Source organism: Tasmannia lanceolata, unplaced genomic scaffold, assembly GCF_043159265.1.
Source record: "Tasmannia lanceolata isolate RefF3 unplaced genomic scaffold, GAP_Taslan_0.1 ptg000007l, whole genome shotgun sequence".
NCBI classification, from domain to species: Eukaryota; Viridiplantae; Streptophyta; class Magnoliopsida; order Canellales; family Winteraceae; genus Tasmannia; species Tasmannia lanceolata.
The window spans coordinates 9,626,848-9,646,046 of NW_027518684.1; the positions used below are offsets into that span (position 1 = coordinate 9,626,848).

The following is a 19,199-nucleotide window of genomic DNA, read 5'->3' on the forward strand; positions in this document are numbered from 1 at the left end:
ATCAGATATTTTTCACTGTTGTAGCAGATTTGGAAATTTAAAGATTTGATCCAGATCCAAATCTCGACTGCAAAATGTGAGAAATCCAAATCTAAATCTTGTGGGTATCCAAATGTGGCCTTAATTCCTACCGATTGGATAAAAAAAAATCTTGAAAGAGGTATTCAACTCCGGGGATGAATTGAAAAAGAAATCTTTATTGGTTGGTAAAACACCTTGTCATCCCACTATGCAGTTCCACCCGAGCTTAACAATGTCAATTGGCCTATAACCAACTCACTTGTAGCTTGAGAAGTTGAGTACCAGGGCAGGGCAGCTGAAGAAACTCCTCACGAAGCAACATTGAGTAGCAGGACCCTCAAATATCTCTCAACTTCCTTCTCATTGGAAAACAACCAACTAAAGATTCTTAAGTTCCTCTCCTTCAAAATACCTTGTAAAATGCTCAAAAGAGGAAATGGTTCAAAGATATCCCGTTCATAGTCATTGTTGATTTGGCATATGCATCTGAAAGACAATAATTCTTTTTTTTTTATTCTTTTTTTCTTTTCTGAAAGGTAACATTTATTAATCATTAAAACCCTGTTACAGACAAAATGGGGACAAGTTGTCCCCGAACACACCAACAATTACAGTTATTTTTACTTTTTTTTGAAAGATTACAAAAAAAATTATTGCAAGAAATACGACCTAGATACATACATACGTCCCAACCATTGTTTTCTTCCAGCTTTTCCTTGAGTTATTATTTTCTTTTACACCCCCTCACCAACTCCGCTATCTAATTCATCATCTTAAGAACAGTGTCCTCTTCTTCCTCTCTAACTCCTCCTCCAACTCCTTCTGTGCTTCCAAGACGCTCAGAATGATCGAAGTGGAATCGTCCCTCATTAAGTCGGAGCGCCTTTCTTCCTCTTTCTTCTCTTCCTCCAGTCCTTTTATTATATTTTTCAGCCGCTGAATCTCTGTAAAACTCTCTTCTTTTCTCCGCCGCTGTTCTAGTACATCTGAAGACAGAGCTCGAAGATTATAATTCTTCGTCACCAGCTCTTTCCGAAGAAAATCTCTTTCCATGATTGCTGCCTCTTTCTCTTCGCGTATTTGCTTGTTCTCCACCACAAGATGTTCGTTTTCTGATTGGAGCATCGCTATCACTCCTTCTCTGCTCTCGACCTCCATATCTAGATGAAAACGTCGAATGAGTGGATTGTAAAGCGATGATAAACATATAAGAACCAGATCAAGTTAAGAGCATTTATTAGGTAATAAAAAAAATCATCAATTTTATGGATAGTCGAAACACATGCTGATTATTAATTTGATTAAACCTCTGAAGTTCTGGCAAGCAGATTAAGCATAGTAGGATTGCTAGTTTGATTGGAAAGCCGCTGTATATGGATACCCAAACTGCAGAAGCATCAAGGCTAAATTACGCTAGAATGTGAATTCAAATAAGCGCCGAGCAATCTCTCTTGGAATCCATCAAACTCAGAACCTCTTCGGGAGAGATTTTTCAACTAATAGTCTATAATTGGAAGCCAAAAGCTTGTACCACATGCAAAGACTTCGGCCATCGCACGGAGGAGTGCAACCTCCATAGACAATCCCAATTTCATTTGAAAAACTAATGGAAACCTGTCAAAAGAAGCTCCCAATCTGATGAGATCAATCCCATTGAAGCAATCCCGATCATTGAGAAGCAATCCGAACAGCCTAGAAGCCCTCCAAAGGATCTGAAAATAGTAGGCAATTCCTCAAATGACAATCCCATAGACACTATTGTGACCCCTACCCAGGACCAGCTCAAAGGCAATAGATTCTCGGCTTTGGAGGACTTGGATCCTGATCCAATCACCGATGACGTGCAATCTCCGCTGCATAAGCATCAAGGGCAGAACGCCATCCAGATTCAGGACCATCCTGGGCATTGTATGAAGAGTAACTCTCAAAACTACCATCAAGATAATGGTTCTTGGCAAAGGGACCAATAGCAGGAGGAAAGAGACAGAGAGGTAGGAAGCTGAGTCAGAGAATGATAGACGCCCGTGGTTATTAGGAGTTTTCAAGATTCTTTGTGCCTCCGTTCCTTAGATACTGCTCCGCTTGATAGTGTCTTGTCAGTGTACTCTTGGTCTGTTTCCCTATTCTTGTAATAGGGTTAGTATTTACGAGCTGATTGTACGATCTTTATTATTCAAATAAACAGGTAGGGGTCCACGCCAAACCCCAGCTTACCTCCCAAAAAAAAAAGTAGATTAAGCATTTTAGGGAATTTTACTGGGTAGAACTCACCCCTAAAAGCTAGCCATTAGCAGGAGTGTGCCTATTCCCTTATAACCCAACCACATTCATGTCACATATCCCACGTGGGACTATTGCTTTTGCGTGGAACCCCCAACAATCTCCCCCTCCATACACTACCACTAGATACTACACTAGGGTTTCTGAGATCTTCCCCGAGGGACATTCCCGTTCGCGGAGGCCCCTGAGCTCTGATACCATTTGTAGGGAATCTTAATGGGTAGAATTCACCCCTAAAAGCTAGCAATTAGAGGGAGGGTGCCCATTCCCTTATAACCTAAACACATCCATTTCACATATCCGATGTGGGAGTATTGCTTTTGCGTGGAACCCAACAATAAAAAAAATCATCAATTTTATGTATAGTTCACGGATAATTTCATTACCTTCACGAGCAAGATCATGTCCCTCATTACGAGCTTGTACACACGCTTATAAAGCCACCTGATTAGCTACTGCACCAGGTGCATTTCCCCAAGGGTGGCAAACAAGGGCTAAGAGAAAAAAGAGCACAGGTATGACTGGCATAAAATCTAAGATCGGCAAAAAAGCATAAGCCTCGGGCAATTTGGCGAAGAAAAAGCTACTCGAATGAAGGGTAGAATTAAGACAGATACAGATCAAACTAAAGATATTAAGCATAACGAAACACATGCTAATTATTAATTTGATTAAATTTCTGAAGTTCTGGCAGGTAGATTAAGCAATGCCAAACAAAAAAAAAATACCCACCAGCAACAATAGCAGGAAAGTTCAAGCGAATGACAGAATAAGATAAGGGAAACCCAACATACCCTAATTTTGCACTCTCCTGTCTTCAAAGATTTTCACTATGATATATGTAAAATCCAATTGTAAACCCCAACAAAACCTACAAAAGCTACAGGAAGGAAAATACAACGAGATGAAAAAGTCACGAGGCTACACTAAGAAATTGAAGCGACTGACAGAATAAGAGAAGGGAAACCCAACAAACCCAATTTTCTGTACTCTTCTGTCTTCAAAGATTTCCAGTTCGATATAGATAAAATCCAATGGGAATAAAAGACTCACAAAAAGCCCACAAAAGCTATATGAAGGAAAATACAACGAGATGAAAAAAGTCATAAGTGTACACCAAGCAATTTGTTTATATACCCCAAGCATAAATCTACTGGTATTGGGTTCTTCCGACGAACCACGTATCAGATACTAAACTGATAAAAACAGATACTGCACTTGATCTTAGCCAAAAGGCCGAGAAAGATATGCTTTAAAATTCTGCCTTCCACCTCAGTCTATACACGAGCCCTCGCCTCTCTTTCCATCCTCCTTTTCGATGTAGGACTACACAACACAAACCAAAAATGAGATAATCCTCATTTACAACCTTATGAGTCAATTAACTACTTACAAACGGTAGATTCCAATTGGTGGCACAACTTTTGTAAGAGCCGTTGGATCAATGGACTCTTTCTTTTTGGGGCAATTGATAGCTTAAATTTACATTATGTTAGAATACGTGGGATCCAACGGTTAGATTGGGTTAAGATCTCACCGTTGGATCATCTTGGAGGTAGATTAGGTAAGTTAGGTAAACAAGGCAACTAGATAAATTAGGCAAGTGGATTAGAAGAGGCAAGCAATAGAGATTAGGAAGGTAGATTTGATTATGATTATTTCCTTCTAGAATTATCTTGATTCCATTCCATGTTTATCATGTAAGTGCTCTATATAAGCACACATTGATCCTTTTATAAATGCATCCAAGTTTAGTGAAATCTCTAGAATTTATCGCATTCATAAGGTTGTAAATGACTTTACATTCTTAAATATTTAATATCCATATAAGAAATTTACATGTATGATAGTTATAGGAAACTTACGTTATTAGGTTTTTAATAAGCATTAAAAATAAACAATTTCTGTTAAAGGGGGTGTATTCTTCTTTCAAGGGGTTAATTTATCACTGCGCTAAGAGAAATTTATATTTATATGGTATCTAATATAAGGGAGATGATTTTTTCACCCCCAGGATAATGTGCCCCCTTTTAACGTGAATTGTGAGCAGACTTTAACATTTTTTGACATCAAATCACGTTACAAGGGGGGAGCATTATCCTAAGGGGGGAGAAAAAATATCGCCCCTAATATAATAGTTGCAGAAAAAATTAAACTTGGAAGAAATTCAATAGCTAAATTTTACAATTATATAAGGGTTTAAGGGTTTTACTGCTGCGTGAGAAGCTAGGGTGAGGGAGAGAAACAATGAGAAAGTATGAGGGGGGAGATGAGAGGGCTAGGCTTCTAAGGTTCTCGTGATGAAGAGGTGTGGTAGTGAATTTAGAAGGGAGAAGTAATAAGTTATTTTTTAAGAGATTTTAATGTTTTAAAATAATATTAATATGTAGGGTTTGATACTTTAAAGTTAGGTTAATGACACTTTTTAAAGAGACTTTGATAGTTCTATCAGTTTGGAAGTGGAAAGTGATTCTTCTGATATAATTTGGTGGCACAGAGGGATGTGCGAGGGGCCATGGAGACTTGCCAGTCTCATGGATGAGATTAAAGATTTGTGTTTGCATGGTGTTTTCTCTTTCTCTCCCATTCCTAGAACTCTAGAAGTGCCAATGATTTGGTTGATCGTCTCGCCAAATTAGGAGCATCTAGCAACTTAGCCTGCAAAGTGTACTAAGATGGGTGATGACATTGACATTGACAACCTCAGTTTTCTAGCATTGCGTCCCTTTTTAAAGAACTTTACATGATTTACTTTCCTAACTCGACTAAATCTTTCAATGGTAGCCAATTTTTTAATCAAATCAAAGATTCAAAGTATACTCAACAACATTAGGATGAACTTACGGTTGGTTGCCGTTGATGTACAAGAGGTTGAAATGTGGGCCAATAAGCGCCTTTTACGAAGGAGCGTAAACGTCGCTACTTTTAGCATTTCTCCACAATTTTAAGGATTTATATATAAAATTTCTTACTAGGGAACAAACAAATTTTGGCCGGTAGAGACTTGCAGGTGTAATTATTCTACCACAATCATCTTTGCATTTAGTATATGAATGCAAAGTGCTAGTTGCAATGGGTGTTTTTTTTTTTTTTTGTTCATCTCAGCCTGATCTTTGAGAATTTGTGAGATTTTATCATAAAATTGGGTTTGTTTCCAATTCATTTTTTAGCAAAAGCACAAGGGGTTCAGGTTGATTCCAATTCTCCAATTCTTCTTTTACTGTGTTTGGTTGCACAAAATCCAAGGAGGCTTAGGGATTTGCTTGGCATTTGAGTGTTACATCAGCAAAATCCCTTGTTTGGTTGCCAATATAGCATTGAAATCCCTGGAGACTCCCATGGATGTCTCCTAGTTAACATTACTTGTTTTCTTTTTTTTTTGAAAAGGGCAACAGAATATATATATATATATGTAAAAACAGAACCGAGGTGGTCCTGAAGGAACAAAGATAATACAAAGATAGCAGTACAATAATTCAAGGAGGTAGATAGTCAAAGCACTCAAACGCGGCCCGAACATTGCTTGTTTTCTGATGTGTCACTTTTGTCCCCTCCCTATGAGGTTCAAGCCAAAATATCCAAAAAAGATAGAATTTTGTTTGCATTTCTTGGAAATGGTGTTTTTTTCTATATCTTCCCTCTCTACATTGGTATTGACACACCCTACCACTATTCTATTAAGCCGACGACCAAACACTACATACCACCATTCTCCCACCAGACACTACGTATCACTATTCTTCTAGGTAAGTTCCAAGTATCCACATAAATCCAATGCTCGTCATACACCACTACTCTCCGAGGTAATCGATACAGCAAAAAGACCACCCCAACCCTTGGAGAAAACAAAGCAAAAAGAAACTAAGATAATTTTGTAAGGGGAAATGTGAAATGTTCACCCCCATTTTCTCCATTCGCCACCCCCCTTTCTAGTGTAAAAAAGTGGTCATAAATACACTCAGGATGGGCAACAGGGAGGAAAAAGAGGTGGCTGTATATATCATCTAATCCCTATCGTTAGATATCATTTAACAAATAAGATATCAGCACGTCACCTAAAAAACCAACAATTGCGATCGATGACTTAGAAAATGACCAGATGTTTTGTTTTTAGTTTTGGTTGGGGTGCGCCAGGCCCGTGCAATAGTGCAACGCATGGGCGACGCTTGAGGGGCCCCCAGCAGCAAGCTACTGGTAGTGGGCCCTCCCCCACAAAAAATTAGATTAATATCATGTGATCCGATGGACCACGTATCAGATATTAAACTGATAAGAACAGATACTACACTTGATCTTAGCCAAAAGGCCGAGAAAGGTATGCTTTAACTAATAGCATTCCAACCCATTTTATACACGAGCTCTCCCCACTCTTTCCACCTTCACTTTCGATGTGGGACTAAACAAGTGGCAGCAAAAAATAAGCTATTATCTCTATTCTACAACAAAAGGGACATAAGAGTCAATGAACTTAAACTCTACCTACAAAGGGAAAGGTGTGCGTACTCGGTCGAGTAGATAAGCTTATCTATTCGGTCGGGTTAAAAACAGTGGGGGCCCACATTTTTGGGGTGATCCAAACCATTCATTTGAAAGGCCCTTACCTAGATAAGATGTCCACGAAAAATCAGCCCCATAGGATCATCTTAACCCATCCAACAGTGGAGGGGAAAATGGGAAGATTTGTGGACAAGCTGTGTTTGTCCATTTTTTTCCCATTTTCCCTCCACTGTTGCATGGGTTAGGATGATCCTATGGGCTGATTTTTGGTGGATACCCTATCTAGGTAAGGGCCTTTCAAATGAATGGTTTGGATCACCCAAAAATGTGGGCCCCCACTGTTTTTAACCCGACCGGGTAGATAAGCTTATCTACTCGACCGAGTACGCACACCTTTCCCCTTAGCTAAACTCAAATGTTTTTTGGGTTTTGAACAACTAAACCTGAGATATGAAGTGGGTTGGGTCTATTTAGGGACCATTGAGATTTAGGGGAGGAAAGGATTCCATGGAAAAATATTTATGGAAAATATCCAAGGTCTGGTAGGTTTTCAATTTTCCTTAAAATGGGGAAAATATTAGAAAGAAAAATTCATTAAAATGAATCTATTGGGCACTATAGCATTCATTTTAATAGGAAAAAAAATCCAACAAAAACTTTCCTAGTCTCTAGAAAGATAGATAAAAAAATAAAATTATAACGTATTTAATAGCTATGAATAAATATACATGAGATATTTAAAGGGATTTGCTAGCCACACTTGGGTTGTTGCTCTACTAGGGACCATTGCAGAAGGCATTTCGCGCTTTGGGTTGCTGCATGTGAGAGCAACTACCTCAGATGAATTAAATGAATACGACAAAATCTGAGCCTGTGTATCTGCTCTCACATGCAACAGCCCAAGCGTGGACTGCCTTCTGCGATGGTCCCTAGCAAATCCCATAAACTAAATATTAACATGTAAATAGTATAGGTTAGTAACATACTTTCAAATATCAACTATTATCTATATTAGGAATTGTAACTTAATTAACACAAATTTTAAGGCTACATATGCTTACTTATTTAAATCTAAATATGGTATAAGTTAATAGCTAGAGATTTGCTAGGGACCATCGCAAAAAGCTTTTCGGGGAACGGCTGTTGCATGAGAGTGCAGCCATCTTAGATGAATTAAATGAAGAATACAAAATCTGAGCCTATGTGACTGCACTCACATGCAACAGCTGTTCCACGAAATGCCTTTAATGATGGTCCCTAGCAAATCCCTAATAGCTATGTTTAGTTTACTAAAGTTGCAGACACTTTATAAAAATTATAAATTCTAACTCATTATAAGTTAGGGACTTGCTTGGCAATTTCGCAGAAAGCCATTCGCAGCTGGCTTTTGCATGATAGAACAGGCTGAACAGCGTTCAGCCACCTCAGATGAATTAAATGAATGAGACATCAGCAAAAAAGGCAACTTGTGTGGCTGTTCTCACATGCAAAAGCCAGCCGCGCGAAATGGCAGTATGTGAAATTGCCTAGCAAATCCCTATTTGCTAGATTCCACCATCCCGCACCTTATTGCTAGCCAATGCCACAATTTTTTATGAATTCCCTACAATGATTAGCAGAGTGTCTACCTTTGACAAACCATTTCAAGCCCCAAAGGACAATCCATCTTCACAACCTATCCCCAAAACAGATATTCAATGACAGTACACTTTTCTATAGCAAAGGTTGCTTTAGCTTCTTTGTTTAAACATTGCCGCTCAAAATTTCCTCATAAGGTTTACTTTTGTTGCCTCTAATATCTTCTGATACAACACCAAAGTGAAACCATATGGACCTAGTGCTTTATCGTTATTCACTGAGAAAATTGCCACCACCCCCTCAAATTCATCTCTAACCAAGCCACGGACTTCCTCGACATATTGGCAAATGTGATACAATCCGACGCACATCTCTTCAACTGATCCTTTAGTACAAATTTCGGGATAAATCAACAATCACCTTACCATTCAAAATATTATTACGATGGTGAATATTAGACCTGGGGCCTTAAGCCAAAAATTACTAATCAGATTTTAGCCCTTCAACAATTTCTATTGTTGATAATAAGGATAGGGACTGAGTGGAAATGTGATCAAGTTGCTGCTACTCGACCTTAATAAGAAGATCATAACAGAAAGATACATTATCATGACAAACCAATGAAAGGAGATCCTTTTGTTCCTTCTAAGGCATTGTTAAAGATTCCAGGCACATTAATACGACGGGATGAAAATAACCAAACTGAAATGTTCTTTAATTAATTAATTGTATCCTGCCATGAACATATTTTCATTTCCAAGCACCTAATCTGGTAAGGGCTAAAAATAAAGTTCATGCCTCTCAATATACTGAAAGTTCACATTGCAGAAAGCACAAGCTTAATAATTCTTAGTTTTGATGGTCCTTGTGTCTAATCTGATGTTTGATCATAAGCACCAGTAGATAAAAACAATGTCCAAGACATGGGAAAGCAAGCATTAAAGGTTTTGAGATATAATTGTAGGATTATCTTCATCTAATGGATAACTCTTACATGTGTCTATAAAAGCTCTACTTTCACTTCACAAATGGATAAAAACTGGCTAATCAAGAATTTTAGTACATGAAAAAAAAACCAGTAAGTTAGCAAACCTCAGTCATCGATTTTCCCTCCATGTCAAGAAAGGAGTGAAATTCATCCCCAGGATCAATGAATGATGAACAAGTGAGACTATTATAGAACAACATAAGCAAGAATGTGCACGGAAGTCATCACCAGGGTCTATGCATGATGATTAAGTGTGACTAATGAAGAAAGAGATAAGCTAGAATCTGCACAGACATGATAATCAGATCATGTCCAATAGCCACATTTCACCCTCTTGAGCCCCTCCATTGGAAAGAAAATCCACCTACCTGGATCAGAAAATTTTCTTATATAGCGTACTAATGTACTTGTATTAGGACTGTCGTACCAGTCCTACCATCTTAAGGAAAGGAAATTTATGATCACGATCATGAAATTCTCAACCCCTTATTTTATTCCAACCACTGAGCATCTCCACCACTGCTAAATCATTCCTCGCCGACAATTAAACTCTGAGTACGTTACAATTATGCCTCTTTCAAAAAAAAAAATTTTTGCTTCTTTCTTTCTTAACTGTAGATAAATATCACATATTTCAATGTATCGGTGGAAAAATAGAGGCTTCACCCCTTATCCTCAAATTTATAAATTATTATTCTTCGGTGGCTTGCTTTCAGGACAGCTCATTAGCAAGCTCGTCTTAAAAAGACAAAAAATGGTTTATATTTTTCTCAAATACCAACTTTTCTAACAAAAATCGTGGATCCAATTTTGTTCTCTCCCCTCAACTGCTCAAAGGTCAAATTTAGAAGCTCACCGCCTCAACTCGGGATCTATTTTTCTTAACCAGTCATTTCTCGTTTCCAAACTTGAACAGACTGATGAGGGAAAATCCTGCATTCTCTTGCCTTCCAGCTACCCAATTCTCAATTTCAGACTAATCATATCCCAAATTCAAGAAACTCCAAAAATGCCTTAATTCTGTAATTTTCCATGAATTTCTCTCACCAATAACTTGGAGTCATCAACCAGGCTTTTTGCTTGCATGAACGATGGTGGAATATAGCTCATGCCTAGGTCCAGGCTTTAGTGCCCCGATTACAGTGAATGGGTCTGCTATTGGGTCCATAATGCACAACTCCTTTGCTGGCTGAACATGGTTCCACCAGAAATCAGACAGAGCAAGCTTTAGCAGCTCCCAATATTGAGGGTTTCTTTCTAATCTGAACAAACTACTGCCATTTGGAGTCCACGCATAAAAATCCATCCAATTTCTGTCCAATATTTCCATCAATCCTTGAGCTTGTGGCATACAGTGAGGAGGCATTTGTGACCATGGATAAGCCCTTCCCACCTTCCCACCAAAAAATGGACATTTGACCTCCAACACTCCACCATAGGGAAGTCCATAGGAGACACGGTCCACCACCCCATCTGGCGAAGCTGCGAGCCAATCATCTTCGGGGTTAGTCTTATTGTAGACCTGAAATTCAGGAAAACATACACTGTTTCCAGTGATTAGTTTATACCGTTCCAACACGACCTCCTCTTTAATGTTACGCCCAACAGGTTGCAAGATTCCCAGTGAATGGATTGATCAGGCCAAGCTTCTCTAACCCGAGCTGCACTCTTCGACTAGGCCAGAACCCAACAGCTCCACCGAAAGTGCTTGCGGTTAGCTTATGCTTTCGTAATTCCTGCCAGTTCTTGAACCAGTGTTGTAGACTGCTAGATTGAAAAAATGAATAGTTTTCAGAACCCAAGACCTTTGGGGAATGGCGGAAATATCGTAAATCTCTTCTAGATGGATGGTGGTATGTCTGAGTGTGGTGTAGCCCTGTTCGTCGGTCCTGGTGTGTACAGGTTGGAATAGTTGCTGATGTGGCCTGGCTCCGCACCAAGAAAATCTACGTAGCTCTGAATTTCAGTAGTCCCATGATATCTTGAGGAATGAATGATGAAAGGGGAGTTCAAATTTGTATGATGAGAGAATCTGATACTGTCAAGAAAAGAATATTAAAGCATTCATTAGTCGGGAAAATGACTTATAAAGAACACAAACAAGAGGGGCAGAAGTGATGTAGGATTTAAGTTCCACCACAACTGAAAAAAGACCATGTTATCATAAACAAAGTAACAATAACAATAATGGCAGCAGTAGTAACAATAATAAACAACAATAATAATGATAATAGTAATAGTAATAGTCATTGTTGGAAAAATTTGTTGAGGGTACTGTTGATGATAGAAAACAGAAACTTGTTGCTTCAAGGCGTGATATCACTTTCCTTAAGACAAGATTCGCCCCCACTAGTAGTGTGCAAAGGGGATCCGCGAATTGCCTCCAAGATACAATGAAGCCTAGTAGGGAAGCCCTACTAATGTTTGATGACGCGTAGCACTAGCGGAATCAAACCCGAAATGCCCTTCCGAAATCTCAAGCCTTAGAGAAATCTCTAGATTCTGTTTCTGCAGAAAAACAGTATCTAGAACAGTAAACAAAAGAAAAACAGTATGTAGAAATACTTGGGGATTTTTGTAGGAGTGTAGAAGAGAGTGTAAAATCAGTCAGAATTGCCAATTCGATTTCTATCTGAAATGACTGAAGTTTGCACATATTTTATAGACCATCTGGTGTCTTTTCAGTGTGAAAAACACCTCTACAGGGCACCTTTCCAGAATGTTTGAAATCTGACCGTTAGATCGCGCCCATTGATATTGAATGGTCCTGATCGATTCTAGAGGTGACTGTTGGTTTGAGTAAAACCTCTCTCCAACCCAGTCATCGTTAGATCAACCATCTATGGTGTGGATCGCACCCCCTTGGCACATGACCGTTGGGGGAAGGGACACAACCCATTTGATCACACCCTTTGACCGTTGGAGTCATGGGCCCGTTGGGCCGACCGTTAGGCCCGAACCGAAGCCCAACCCAACTGAACCATTCGGCTTGATGGGCGAAGTGCAAAGTGCGCCTAAAAAAGCGCCAATAAAGCACCACTATGCGCCCTATAGCCCATTGCCCACGCCGCGCGCGCGCGTGCGCGTGCGCCTGTGCGAACGGTGCGTTGCACCGTCCCGCGGGTCCAACCATGGGTTCAACCCAATGTGCAATCAACAAGAGTTAGAAAAGGTAGTGCTTTATAAGCCCTTCTCTTTCTTTTCTCTCATCCGATGTTGAACTATCTTTTCAACTACACTTCTACATCCTTTTGTAAAAGCAAATATTTCCAAGAAAACATTTTCTTTTTCCCGAACGCTTTTGATAAAACATTTTCCAAAACACTAAAACATGTAATATACATGATTTTGAAAATGCAAAATCACTAACAATAAACAATAATAGCAATCTAAAAATAATGATAGTAAGTTTGTGAAAGAAATCAATGAATGAACAGATAATATTTTCAACAGAAAAAAAGAAAAACAGATATCAGACCAGTACATGAAACAATTTTTCTACAAATTTTAAAATCAGGGGCTGCAGATAGTAGTAGTTTTATTAGACTTTGGAATGGGCTGAGATGTTGAAGCCAATCAACACTAACAGTCCCGTAAGCACTGATGAACTGGACCTTAACTAACAAAGAATTTCACCATCTTGATAATTTGAGTTCAATACCAAAGCTGCATGCTCTACATCAATAAGTTGTTTGATGATTGATCACAAGCAGAGGCCTAACTGCAAATAAATCATATGAGTATATGACTACACCAGAAGGAATCTCTTTCACCATACATTAAATTTTTAAAAATTGGCATGATTTTCTATGCATATTTGAGTTACTGGAAACATGCTTGTATTTTGCAGGTTTGTTAAAATCAAGACATTCAGCTGTGCCTGTGATCATTTCAGATGACCAAAATTGTGTCATAGTAGGTATTTGATATAGTATTTGGAGATTTCTTGTAAAGAAGAAAAACATAAAACTATCCATACGTCACATTCTTCATCCAACACTTGAAAACACTAAAATTGCAATTCAGCCACAGCTGAAAAATAAAATAAAATCCCACTTCATATCTAAATTGCAAACATTTCTACAGATGATTCTTCACATTGACCACAATCAGCAAACCCTCGTTCACCTTGGCATAAAAAAAAAATTACGTATATAGTGAAAAGAAAAAGAGAGAGTAGGGTTTCCTAATCTCCCAATAACCAATGCGTAATCTTCACCAGAAGCATTCGGAAAGTCAGAACCCAATGATTAAGGCCACAAAGAAGACTAGAGAAAATGTGTCATTTCTAGAGTAATGAAAAAAGGCTATTGATATTGGCACTACCCTTTTTAATAATTGCACAAACTCAGCTTGTTTTTCTTTTTTTGGGTCCATTTGTGCCACCTGGGCATGATCATAGTTAAAAGTTAAAACCCTAGGTTACTGAAGAGACGACCGTTGAATTCAATTGAAACATTTCATTTTAAACTTGCAAGTTTTCTCTTCATGTTAAACTCGCAAGCTTTCTTTAGAAAAGCTGGATCTGTTACGCCCTACAACATGTCTCATAAAATTCACCACAATTCTTTCTCATCTTATCAAATCCGTCAAGTTTTGCAGCTTTATCAAAGAAAATACAGTACAAATCCTCCCTCCCTCAATCTCGAGAGCTCTCTCCTTTGCAAAAAACACTCACCAACTTAACCAAATCCACTCTATAATCATCACTTCCGGGCTCGATCAATCAGTATTCTTCTCTGGTAAGCTCATAAGCAAATATTCTGAGTTCCGTAACCCTTTCGCCTCTCGATTGGTTTTCCGTCAGGTTATGCATTTGGACAACGTATTTTTGTGGAATTCTATCATAAGAGCACATACCCAGAATGGCATGTTTAAGGAAGCTTTGGATTTTTACTCTGAAATGAGAAGATTGAAATTGAATGTGGACAATTTCACCTTTCCCTCGGTTATCAATGCGTGCGCGGGTTTATGTGATTTTGAGATGGGTAGGATTGTTCATGATCATGTTTGGGAAATGGGTTTTGGTTCTGATTTATATATAGGTAATTCTTTGATTAATATGTATGCTAGGTTTGGTTGTATGGTCAATGCGCATGATGTGTTTGATGAAATGCCTCAAAGAGATGTTGTTTCTTGGAATTCTCTGATTTCAGGGTATAGCGCGAACGGGGAATTCGAGGAAGCTTTAGAGGTTTATTATCAATCAAGAATTGTTGGTTTAGTTCCGGATTCGTTTACAATAATCAGCATTTTGCCAGCTTGTGGAAGCTTGGTTGCTATTGAAGCGGGTAAGATAATCCATGGCTTTGTGAATAAGATTGGGATAGAGAAGGAGAGACTAGTGAATAATGGTCTTCTTGCTATGTACTGTAAATTTGACAATTTAAAGGATGCACGGAGGCTTTTTGATGAGATGAAACATAGAGATACGGTTTCGTGGAACACTATAATTTGTGGGTACTCTCAATGTGGGGTGTTTGAAGAGGCTATCAAGTTGTTCCAAGAGATGGTGATTAGATTTAAACCTGATCTTTTAACAATCACGGCCGTTCTCCGTGCTTGTGGTCACATGGAGGACTTGAAACAAGGGATATCTGTTCACGAGTATATGACGAAAAATGGGCATGAATGTGATATTACTGCAGGTAACATTCTCATAACAATGTATGCTAAGTGTGGAAGTTTGCAGGCATCACTGGAAGTTTTCAACCAAATGCCTTGTAGGGATTCGGTTTCATGGAATTCATTGATCACTGCTTATATTCAACAGGAATATTACAATGAGGGTATCGAGCTTTTTAAGATGATGAGAAAGACAGAAGTGAAACCTGATTCTGTTACTAATTTAATGCTCTTGTCTATGTGTACCCAATTAGGAGACTTGTGCTGTGGAAAAGAACTTCATGCTGTTGTAATGAAAACAGGACTGGACTCGAATATACTTGTGGGCAACACTCTTATTGACATGTATGCAAAGTGTGGTAACGTAGAGGACGCTTTTAACAAGTTTGAAAAGATGAAAACCCGAGATTTGGTAACTTGGAATACCATCATTGTTGGGTGTGTGCAAAATGGTAATTGTAGTTTAGGATTGAAAATGTTCAGCGAAATGAAGGCCGAGGGAGTGATTCCAGACATGGCTACCATGTTAGGCGTATTGCCTGCTTGCTCATTCTTGGCAGCAAAGCTACATGGGAAAGAGATTCATGGCTCCATTCTCAAATGTGGGCTGGAATGCGAAGTTCCAGTTGGGAATGCGCTTGTTGAGATGTATTCCAAATGTGGCTGTTTGTTGAACTCGGTCTATGTTTTCGACCAAATGAAAGAGAAAGATGTGGTGACTTGGACTGCTTTGATATCTGCATATGGGATGTATGGTCATGGGAAGAAAGCCTTGGGGGTTTTTAGGGAGATGGAGGAAAGAGGGATCGTACCAGATCACATCACGTTCATTGCTGTTATTTTTGCATGTAGCCATGCCGGTTTGGTCGAAGAAGGCTTGGCATGCTTTGATCAAATGAAAAGAGACTACAAGATTATTCCTAAGATTGAACACTATGCATGCATAGTTGATCTTCTCTCTCGATCTGGGCAGTTAGAGGAAGCAGAGAAGTTCATTCAGACAATGCCATTAAAACCTGATGCAAGTATATGGGGATCTCTACTCAGTGCTTGTCGAATAACTGGTGAAACCAAGATAGCTGAGCGCATAGCAGAACAACTAATGATGTTGGATTCAGATAAGACAGGCTATTATGTTCTGATATCGAATGTATATGCAGCTGTGGGGAAGTGGGATAACGTCACAAGGATAAGAAAGTCTATGAAAGCTAGAGGAATGAAAAAGGATCCAGGATATAGCTGGATAGAGATTAGAAATAGGATATATGTGTTTGGAACTGGAGATAGGTTGGTTGAACAATCTGAAGAGATTTATTGGTTATTAGAAAGACTTGCTGGACTGATGGCCAAGGAAGGATATGTTGCTGATAAAACATCTGTCCTGCATGATGTGGAGGAGGATGAGAAGAGAGATATGCTATGTGAACACAGCGAGAGGCTCGCGATAGCATTTGGGTTGTTGAATACGAAACCAGGCACACCATTGCAGATTATGAAGAACCTTCGGGTATGTGGAGATTGCCACATTGTGACTAAATACATTTCAAAGATTGTGCAAAGGGAATTCATTGTTAGAGATGCTAATCGCTTTCATATGTTCAAGGATGGATCTTGTAGTTGCGGTGATTACTGGTGATAACCATTTTTCTCCCAAGTTATTCTTAAGGATTGAAGAAGTGATATCCAAATTATACTTCAAAATGTATAATGTTGTCGAAGACACAAAAGTTACTTCAAAATGATGCCTGTTTTCAACTAGGGGGCATTTGATTTTTGTATTATAATTCAATAAATATCATATTTATTGTTTTCTGTATTGTTCAAGTCTGATATGCTTAAATTAGTAAAAATCAAACAAACATCCTGCTTCTTAATTTTAGCATGCCTCATCGAGATTCTGAACTTGATACTCAACTTTGATAAGTTAGTTCTCAACTCTGATCAGACTTTAATCCATACTTTTTGGGCTAAGACGGTTCACAAAAAACAACTTGGCCCCCCTCGTTATTGAAGGAGATTCGTCGAATGCGATAGCTTGGGAGTCTAGCTAGTGAAGGGCACCTTGGAGGCTTGAAAATGTCATTGCGGAGATTCAGGACTTGGTGTGTGTTATAGGCCCCAAAACTCAACATATGAGAAGGTTGGCCAATGAGAAGGCCGATCGATTGGCAAAGGATAGTGTGGAATTGGAAGCGGTCGATTTGATTATACACCAGCCTCAGGAGGATGTCGGATGATCTAATGTGTGCAAGCAATTTTATTTATTTATTTGAATAGTAGCCAAATTTATTTTTAAAAAAGGACTAAGGTGGTCAAAGTACAGAGAGGAAGAGATACAAACAAGCCTAAGCGAAAGAAACATTATGGAGGAAGAGAGTCGAAAAGGGCTAAATCTCCCTTCGACACCCCCATCCTAGCTAGACTATCCACCACCTCATTGGCTGATCTCCGGATATGCTTGAAGGACAAAGTCATCGATTTGAAACAATATGAGAGCTCATCGAAGTTTCTATCGAACCTCCAAGGGTTCTTAAGAGGACCTCGCAACCATCTAATGAGGATCGAAGAATCTCCTTCTACCATCACCTTGTCAACTCCCTTGAGTACCAAAAGTTTTATTCCTTGGTGAGCGGCTCGAACCTCGGCTTCCGAGGCATCTGCAATCCCAGTTGGACTCATGTAGGCCCAAACAGCATTACCTTAATCATCTCTAAGCACCACCTCCTATCCCGACTGGCCCCGAATTACCAAAGCTAGAACCGTCAAAGTTAACAGAAAAGTCCTCTTATGTATTCCAGATCCACACCCTCTTGTTTGCCTCGTCTTTTAGTTGTGGAGTACTCGTTTTCTTTTTTCGTTTCGGTCTCTCGGTGCTGTACACTTTCTATTTTGTTTGCTTGATGTAGGCGCTATCTATCTTGTATCTCTTATCTGGGGACTGCATGTCCCCTTGGTTGTATCTCTGTTAGCTTGGGAATGAAATCCTTTAACTTTCAAAAAAAAAAAAAAAACCACCTCAAGTAGGGCATTATGTGTAAGATTACGTTTAATTTTGAGTCCAATAATCAGTTCTGGACTCGCAGTTAGGGTTGTTCATTATTCGGGTTTAACCGAAATAACCGACCGAACCGAATTGGTTCGGTTATTTCGGTTCGGTTGGAAGATCAATCGGTTCGGTTTTCATGGATGCCAAATTTCGGTTTTCGGTTTCGGTTTCGGTTATCTCAAAAAACAATTCGGTTAACCGAAATAATGATAAAAATCATTATATTTTCAAAAAAAAGTGTGATATGGGCACTCCAAAGGATGATCAAAACCGTCCATTTGATTGATCATAACTTAATTAGGTTGTGCTCCAAAAATCATTTCGATTGGATGATCCTAGCCCTCCGATCGAAACCAAGATTTTGCATTTTTCCTCTTTTTTTCTCACTATTCGGTTATTCGGTTTATTCGGTTATAACCGAATAACCGAATTTTTAATCGGTTCGGTTTTGAAAATTTTCGGTTCGGTTTCGGTTACCGAAATTCGATAACTGAAATTATTTCGGCTATCAAATTTCGGTTATTTCGGTTCGGTTATAACCGAATAACCACCCCTACTCGCAGTGAGTCTCAAAATCCAAAACAAACATGCTCCCGGTAAGGGGGAGAGGGTCTCTCCTTTCCGATGGGATGGGTACCTGAAGTTGGTGGCAAAGGAACGAATCAGCAACATGGGCCCAAATGGTCTTCTCGGCCATTGGGCCCTACCAGTAGATCACTCAGTACTACCATATGGGTTTAGTAGGTCACTCATCAGTATCCATGTGGGTCCATTCGCTTTTTGCAATTAGACCCTCTATGGAAGGTCCCACAAGTAGCTTACTTATTACTTACATTTGAGATTCATCGTTATTCCATAGGCGGTTGATTACCTGTGGGCTCTACTGGCCTTATTATACTAAACTGGTATAAGTTGCTTATTAGCCTAAAAATTGAGCACTTTTTATGGGAAAGATTTTCTTTTCCAAACTTGGTAAAGCAAACAGCAAAAAATAAATCTTAGGAAAATGATTGATAGTTAAAAAAATATTCTTTCAAGAACTATTCCCTCTCAACCAAACAGGCCCTCATATTCCAAATGTGTCTTGAAAAATGCAACATTTAAAGCACTTTTAAGAAATTAACCCCCCACAGCCCTTTTATATGGTGTAAGCCCTTATAGTCC

General features: G+C 39.0%; 2 protein-coding genes and 2 non-coding genes across 4 annotated transcripts; 1 reads left to right on the plus strand and 3 right to left on the minus strand.

Annotated features, from left to right (window-relative positions):
* Positions 1–3,354: 3,354 nt before the first annotated feature.
* LOC143882366 (U2 spliceosomal RNA) lies at positions 3,355–3,550 on the minus strand. Its single transcript, XR_013252207.1, has one exon. It is a non-coding gene; the product is annotated as a U2 spliceosomal RNA (small nuclear RNA).
* Positions 3,551–6,421: 2,871 nt separating this feature from the next.
* On the minus strand, positions 6,422–6,620 carry LOC143882361 (U2 spliceosomal RNA). The gene has a single exon (XR_013252204.1). It is a non-coding gene; the product is annotated as a U2 spliceosomal RNA (small nuclear RNA).
* A 3,807-nt stretch (positions 6,621–10,427) lies between these two features.
* On the minus strand, positions 10,428–13,140 carry LOC143880558 (uncharacterized). The gene is made up of 2 exons (XM_077383556.1): positions 13,072–13,140; positions 10,428–10,886 (listed from the first exon to the last, which is right to left on the minus strand). Exons 1-2 carry the CDS (start codon positions 13,138–13,140, stop codon positions 10,428–10,430), a joined length of 528 nt encoding a protein of 175 aa, XP_077239671.1.
* Positions 13,141–14,024: 884 nt separating this feature from the next.
* On the plus strand, positions 14,025–16,805 carry LOC143880939 (Tetratricopeptide repeat (TPR)-like superfamily protein). The gene has a single exon (XM_077383919.1). It carries the CDS (start codon positions 14,175–14,177, stop codon positions 16,623–16,625), a length of 2,451 nt encoding a protein of 816 aa, XP_077240034.1. The 5' UTR covers positions 14,025–14,174; the 3' UTR covers positions 16,626–16,805.
* The last annotated feature ends 2,394 nt before the right edge of the window (positions 16,806–19,199 follow it).